The sequence below is a fragment of the Chlorocebus sabaeus genome, chromosome 2, assembly GCF_047675955.1.
Source record: "Chlorocebus sabaeus isolate Y175 chromosome 2, mChlSab1.0.hap1, whole genome shotgun sequence".
NCBI classification, from domain to species: domain Eukaryota; kingdom Metazoa; phylum Chordata; class Mammalia; order Primates; family Cercopithecidae; genus Chlorocebus; species Chlorocebus sabaeus.
Window position 1 is genome coordinate 71,293,792 of NC_132905.1, and position 7,841 is coordinate 71,301,632.

The 7,841-nt window shown below is 40.9% G+C and overlaps 1 protein-coding gene across 1 annotated transcript; it reads left to right on the forward strand.

Moving 5' to 3' along the window:
* Positions 1 to 6,582: 6,582 nt before the first annotated feature.
* Positions 6,583 to 7,514, forward strand: KRTAP11-1 (keratin associated protein 11-1). Its single transcript, XM_037990883.1, has one exon. The coding sequence runs from the start codon at positions 7,053 to 7,055 to the stop codon at positions 7,512 to 7,514; it is 462 nt and encodes a 153-aa protein (XP_037846811.1). The 5' UTR covers positions 6,583 to 7,052.
* The last annotated feature ends 327 nt before the right edge of the window (positions 7,515 to 7,841 follow it).

Sequence of the window (7,841 nt, forward strand, 5' to 3'; positions counted from 1 at the left end):
TATAAGTAGGTGATATATACTTATATTTACTTATGTAAGCATATATCAATGATATTAATAGGTACTTACATACTTATCATATAAGCATATATTGATATATTAATATATACTCTCTTGAGGTTCTCACTCTTGGAGCCAGCCTCAGTGTTGGAGAAATCCTGGCGACATAAAGAGGCCATAGGCCATACATAGGCATACCCACAATGGCAAGTGTCGGTTGTCACACATGTGAAGAAATGAACCTTCAATCGCAGGCTCCCCATCCATCTGGTGCAGAGAGGAACTGCCCTGCTGCACTTTCTGCAAATTCCCAAGCCACAGAATCCATGGGCATCATAAATGGCTGTTTTATGCTGCTAAGTTTGGGGGTGATTTGTTACAAAGCAATTGATAAGCAGAAGAGGGAGCAGGGTACTTGGAGTGTGTGTGTGTGTGTGTGTGTGTGTGAATGTGTGTGAATGGGAATTGTTAAATGATCATATTCTCTAAAATAAAGTGAATTTTGAAAAATTTAAAAACTACTTAAAGTATTTATTAATTCAATATCTATGAAAACATTGTATTAAATCATTTAAATATTTATCAAACACTGCTGTGATTTTTATCTTGACAATTTTTGTCATTATTTTCATATCAACTTCACCATTACAAATATTATTTTAGTTTAACTTTTATATTAACTTTTATTATGTTTATTTATAGTACCTCACTTCAATAAAACTTGCTTAAGCTTCATTTTATGTAATATCCTCAAAATTATGGCTTGAATAAACTAGCCCTATTTTATTAATACATTTAAAAATAAATTCATGACTAATTAAAACTATAAAGGAGTTGTCCATTTACTACCTAAAATTTTCTCCCATTTCACAGTTGGTGCATGTCTTACTTTGTTGAAAAGCATCTTTTCGTTTTGGAAAACAACAGTGACACGAAACTGACAATAATATTTGCCAAACTTTTAGTGTTTTGGATGTCACTCTTAGGGACTGGCCTATGTTAAGGAACAAGCATAGTAGATCCACATTACAACGAATACATTTGAAAATCTACCAAGAATCTAGCCACATTTCAAGACTTTCATAGTTACTGATTTGACCATTGCAGAAATGGCTTTAAACACCCAAATGTCACTTGCTGGATGCTCAGCTTGTGTACAAGTTTTTTCTTGGGATTGCATGGACAGAGGCATGCATGTACCCTTAGGGGCCTAAGCTAGGAATTAGAAGGCCTGGTTATTATTTCTAATTCTTTCAAATAGCAAGTATCTGGAACCTGGGTGTCTCAACCCAAGTTTCTCATAAAGCAAAGCTTGAGACAGTTTGGAGTTTTAATCCAGGGATTGCAGCACAAGGGTAGTGAAATAGAAGAGTAGGGAAAGCAACTACAAGAAAGTGTTATCAAGTCAGCCACCATTGCAGGCAGCTCGTGCATGATCCCATGGGACTTCCTGAAGCGAGTTTCATTACTGTATTAGTCCGTTTTCATGCTGCTGATAAATACATACCTGAGACAGGGTAATTTATAAAGAAAAAAAAGTTTAATGGACTCACAGTTCCACGTGGCTGTGGAGGCCTCACAATCATGGTGGAGGGCGAAAGGCACATCTCACATGGCGGCAGACAAGAGAGAATGAGAACCAAGCAAAAGGGATCTCCCTTCATAAAACCATCAGATCTTGTGAGACTTATTCACTACCATGAGAACAGTATGGGGTAAGCCGCCTCCATGATTCAATTATCTCCTACTGGATGTCTCCCACAATACATGGGAATTACAGGAGCTAAAATTGAAGATGAGATTTGGGTGGAGACATGACAAAACCATATCAAGTATTATCTACCTGGAGGACAAAAGCGGGGCATTTTCATCCTTTGCTTTGCATTCTCTGTTGCCTACACCTGACCCCACTTCTGGGTGGTACGTATGTGAGTGCAGAGAAGGTTAACATGGACTTTCCTTGCCGTAGCATCAGAGAAGACCTAGCAGGAAGCAAGGAGCATGTGAGTTGCCTCAAAGTGAAGGAAGCACTTTGGGACTGCACCATCACCAAACTGGCTTAAGCATGTGCAAAGAGGCTACAGCAAGAAATGAAGTGAGATAGTTTCAAAGTAGTGCATAAGAATGTTTGATGTGCTTGGAAAAGATGCTCCCTGGTTTGGACTTGGTTTCTCATCAATCAGATACGAGAATTGTATGAGAGGAATTTAAAATCCAGCACTGGAAGTCTAATTACCAACCTGAGATAGTGCTGGCCTAATGTTACACTCCTAATCCCCCAGACAGGCAGATCAGACCAAGAAGCACTATGTTGAAAGGGCATAAGCACAGGTCAATTAAGCGATGCTAAGAGAAGACCTATCTACTTTGCTTGTCTCCTACATAGATTCCAGTATCCTTACCCCACAGAATACCTAGTAGGCTCTGAACAATTCTGGATCAGGGAAGGATGACACATCTTGGGAGACTTGGTGCCTTCTCTCTTAGGCCCTGTACATGAACATTACTCATGTCTGGTTACAAATGGGTCTCCCTCTCTTTATTTGAAAGGCCAGGACTGGAGCTCATGACAACTACACATGGGCTTTGCCATATGGGAGTTCGTTGTGCTGAAAAATACTTGGGATTCTACTCACCTTTCTTGACAGCACCCTGATTTTGATCTCCAATGAAGACACACATGAAAAACCACATGAATCTGAAAACAGGCATCGAGAGAGAATGGTTCAATTTAGAATTTTTCAACCTTGACACTGTCCTCTGAGGGTTTATTTTTACACAAGTCATGTAGCTGGTGATTGCTATTTTCAGGTTCTAAAAGCAGCAACTATTTTGCTGGTCTTTGCTTGTTTCTTTCACCTTCTGCTTTCTGCCCTAGAGTTCCTTCCAGCCCAAATTATTCAACCCTTCTTATGATTGATGCTTTTTGAAAAGAGTTTGGAAAATGAATTTCAGTTCAGTTTTGTGGTGCAAATCACCCAGCCTCCAGGGGTTTATAATGTCTTGGTTAATAAAGATTCTGGAGATTCAACCCAGAGGTCCGTGTGAAGTTGGAAAGAAAGCAGAACAACTCAGCCAAGATGTATTTAATTTTTAAAACAACCATTAAGTTCCACACTTAAGCTTCTGAATTTCCTTTTTATATCTCTTAAGAGACAATGAATAGCTTCAATTTGAGAGGGTGATCATCCTGAAACAGTGCAGAATGACAGCATTTCATTTCATATATATCAATTTTTTCCACAAGTTCGCTATTCCTCCATTCAATGAGGCTAAGTGGTTTTCTCTGAACTGGCGTTGGTCAACATCATTATCAACTTTGTGATGAAAAATATCCCTTCTGCATATCAAACCTCCAGCCTCCCTCACATGCTTTGCTCATTTTACTCTCAAATGCTTGGCCTTGTAAGTGATTGCTATGATTCAGTTTTGAGTGAAAGAATTGCTCATTTCCAGTCTGTGATAATTATTGTATAAGGCTTACATTGTTCTATACAAATGAGAGCAAATTATCCATCAGTGATGGAGATAATGGCTAGTAGTTCCTCGATCTCTCGTCATCGCTCCTATTACCCATCCCCTCACTTCACACTCTGCAGGCATGAGAATAATAATCTTCACAAAACTTTTTGCTGAGTGAAGTTTCAGGTTGTGCCTAACTACATAGTGATAGCAATTGGCCATGTAATTTTTTCTTACATTCCAAGGAAAGGAGGATTTATTAATTTCATTGAACAACATTGTCACATTAAAATTGTGTAGAGTTTCATCAAGCTTATGTGACTGTCAGTACATGTTTCTTTACTTTTGCAACTTACAGTGAATGCAGATAAAGAGTCAAAGTGCTTGCATGTGACAATAAAATGCACGACAGTATTAAGTAGCTTGCCTACCTCTGTGCTGCATAGTGTATTTTCAGATCATAGCAGAGAAGTGTATCGATTTTTCATGTTGGCAAGACCTTTATGAGAAATGTTACTCACAAACTCTAAAGTCATTTTAATACAAGACTTCAGAAATAATCTGCTTGTAGTCACAATGTAAGCTGGAGTTTCTTTTAATAATTAATCTAAGGGATCTACTCAACATTTTCCCTCTATTTAGCACCTGAAAAATGGCAGACTCTTTGGAAAATGGGTAAGACTGAAAAATCCATTCACTTGTCTGCTATGCTCTGAAAATTAGTTGTATGCACAGCTATTATACATAATTATAATTTCAAACTACAGCTTGAAGCTATTAATATTTCTCTATTATTTTTTGCTTTGTTTGTAGTGACCTTGTATCTTATTCTAAGGATTAAAAATTGTCAAATTGGATACAGAACGAACAAAATATATGAAGTAGTACAGCAGTGCTTGTGACTTACTATTTTTTTTATTTCTATTGTTAATCAATTGATGAACCTGGAAGAGAAATGATTATATCCTTTATAATGTCATCAATGAAGTATTGATTGATTGATTAAAAATAACAAATTCTTGTTCACCTTTAAGGAAGGCATCTCATCATGTTTAAATATTCTCAAAGTGAGTTGGTAGTTCAGAGACTCTGTTTTAGTTAAATCTCAACTTAGTCAAATATAAACTGCATGACCTTGGCGAGCCACCCAACGTCCCTGAACTTCAGCTCCAGCATGTGACATGATACCTACTCCACAGAGTTGCTGTAAGAACTCAGTGAGATGAGTTGCACAAATTTTATTTATTTATTTTTTTTGAGACAGAGTCTTGCTCTGTCACCCAGGCTGGAGTGCAGTGGCACCATCTCGGCTCACTGCAAGCTCCGCCTCCCGGGTTCACGCCATTGTCCTGCCTCAGCCTCCTGAGTAGCTGGGACTACAGGTGCCCGCCACCATGCCCGGCTAATTTTTTGTGTTTTTAGTAGAGATGGTTTTCACCGTGTTAGTCAGGATGGTCTCCATCTCCTGACCTCATGATGTGCCTGCCTCGGCCTCCCAAAGTGCTGAGATTACAAGCGTGAGCCACCGTGCCCGGCTGAGTTGTACAAACCTTTAACTCAATGCCTGGAAGAGAGTCATGTGCTTAAAAGACACTCATTTTCTTTTTTCCTGAAGCAATGGAAGATATTTTCTAGGATCCTTTTATCTGTAATTTTCAACTTTCAATGGGAAAGAGAAATCAAGACAAAGTAATAACTTATACAATTCTCTGTGATTCCAGGAATGTGGCAGGAGGCCCTGAAACGTTCTCCTTTGTAACTCTACTACTGGCTTCAGATTTTGGGCATTCTCACAGTGAAGTACTCTTCCATAGTAGCCTGTGAACCTATGGCTGGGAGAAGCCTGTAAACTAATAATCCATTTTACAACAGGCAAGCCAGGCCCTAGGACCAAGGACTCAGGCCTTCAAACACCAACTGAGATACCCTCTGTGGTGGGAAGAGCGTAGCCACAACATTGTGGAAAGTAGTCATCTCATTAATTTCACCCCGTTCCTGGGAACACATGGTGAGTCACTGAGGGAGGGTCAGGACATTGAGGTCTGATATCTGGGAAGCATGCTATTGCTCACAGCACCCTCTTGTTTGGGTGTGTCGTTAGCTTCCAATTAGGGATTTCTGATGAGCCCTGACATAACGCTGTTTGCTTTGTGGATATTTAAAACGTAGCTTACCTGTAGCCCTCAAATATATGGAAATCCATTTTATCCCCTTGGGCTCCCCCATGTAAGCTAGTTTAAAAATGAGTCAGATCTTACAGCTGTTTTGGGACAGAAATACCACTGACCACTTGAAGCGATGTTGAAGTTGCTTATTTTACCAGAGTTGAGGCAGTTTATTCATTCGTGTTCAGGTGGACCCAAACGAGCCATCATTCTGGTGTTTAAAATTCATTATATTGTAGTGAGATGAGATAAAATAGAATGATATCCTTGTGGCTTCCCCAAGCATAAAAAGAATAATTAAATATTATAGCACACTCTTCACACATCTCTTCATTACCAAACATTGGTTAAGTGCCTGCTTCCCCCAACTCTGCCTCCCCCTTATCCCTGATGGAGACAATGACCTTGAAGAGCCTTTAGTTTGTCCATAATTAAAATGCATTCTATCTGTAAGTATATGTGTGAAAATAAATATCTTGTGAACATACTGAACAAATTGGGAGAAAGATACTGTACCCTTTCAAATTAACATTATGATAATTTTAAAAATTAACTAAGCCTTTTCCACTGGCATATTAATGAGACCCGGGAGTGACTATTATCCATTGTTATTAAATTAAACATTTTAGGAATAAAGTTCATCCAATTTATTTAGGAAGGGTCTTGGCTACAAATACAGCTGCACTTAATTAGCTTCCAATTTGCTTTGTTGTTCTATGTTGCTGGAACATAAAGGGTGGGTCCCAGTGCCCTCTAGCCTTCCCACGGGCATCTTGTTTGAGTCAGTTGATTAATTTTGAGAGCCAGCTCAGACTCTGGATACAAGTCTCTGTGTCCTTTGTTCCTGTCAGGTGTTGTCATTGTCATCTTGAAACATATTCAAGGAGGCACCTTCCCAATGAGGGAATCAGTCACTCCGTTAGGTGTGGTAGAGTGACTGATTAAGTTATGTTTAAAAGATATTAAGTCCAGTAACAAATGAAACAGGGCATGGGCTTGTAATTGGTCCTGGTCGGGAGGGAGAGAGTGTGTGATGGTAGGATGGTGGCATCTTTGGTGTTACTGTCAGGTCAACACTCATCGTAAGCAAGATGAATGAAGGACAACGTGTGGGCTGGGATGACCAATAGCTTTGAAGCTGCCAACCAACCCTCTTAATCAGACTAAGTACAGTACAGAAGACTTGTGATTTAGTTACCAAACTACTAAACTTTCTTTATGAGGGTGAAGGCTTCTTAAGAGACAATTAATGTGTAGATTCACAAGATGTTCTAAGGCAAGCTGGTCTGAGCCAAAGAAGCCAGGGAGACCGGGGAGAGAGCCCCACCCACCAGCAAGGATATATAAAATCTCAGGAGTCTGAAGTGACATTCACAACTCAGGAGGTAACTTCAGCAAGCTACCTGCAGCCCTCTGTCTGACATCATGTCCTTCAACTGCTCCACAAGAAATTGCTCTTCCAGGCCCATTGGAGGACGCTGCACTGGTCCAGTGACCCAAGTTACCACGACTTCCACCACTGATGCTGACTGCCTGAGTGGCATCTGTTTGCCCAGTTCCTTCCAAACTGGCTCTTGGCTCCTGGACCACTGTCAGGAGACCTGCTGTGGGCCCACGGCTTGCCAGCCAACCTGTTACCAGCGAACTTCATGTGTCTCCAACCCTTGCCAGGTGACCTGCTCTCGACAAACTACCTGTGTTTCCAACCCCTGCTCAACTACCTGCAGCCGACCGCTCACCTTTGTCTCTAGTGGATGTCAACCCCTGGGAGGTATCTCCAGTGTCTGCCAACCAGTGGGAGGAGTCTCTGCTGTCTGCCAGCCAGCCTGTGGGGTCTCCAGGACGTACCAGCAGTCCTGTGTGTCCAGCTGCCGAAGAACCTGCTAAGTGTGTAGGAGCCAGTGAGCGAATCAAGACTCCACGACCTGCCAGCTGTTTCCAGGATCTTCCAGCATGCTGCTTGTCCCTGAATAGCTCTTCATAGCTGACCCTTCTTCTGACTGCCTGATTGCTGGCTACTAGCCATGCACACGCTGTCTTTGGGACTCTAGAACTTTTCTGGCCATCCCTAAGCTTGTTTTAAGGGTTGCTCACTGGTGCTGTGTATGCCTCTGGATGTATCCAGAAGCTTTACCACCCACGCCCCAGTCTCTGATGCTTTTGACATGGTTTCACCTTGCTGCTGTATCTCCTGGCCTCTGCTTTTGTGTCTCT

Excerpts from the sequence above, each read along its gene's own strand:
- KRTAP11-1 (XM_037990883.1), top strand. The coding sequence starts at position 7,053 with ATGTCCTTCAACTGCTCCACAAGAAATTGCTCTTCCAGGCCCATTGGA.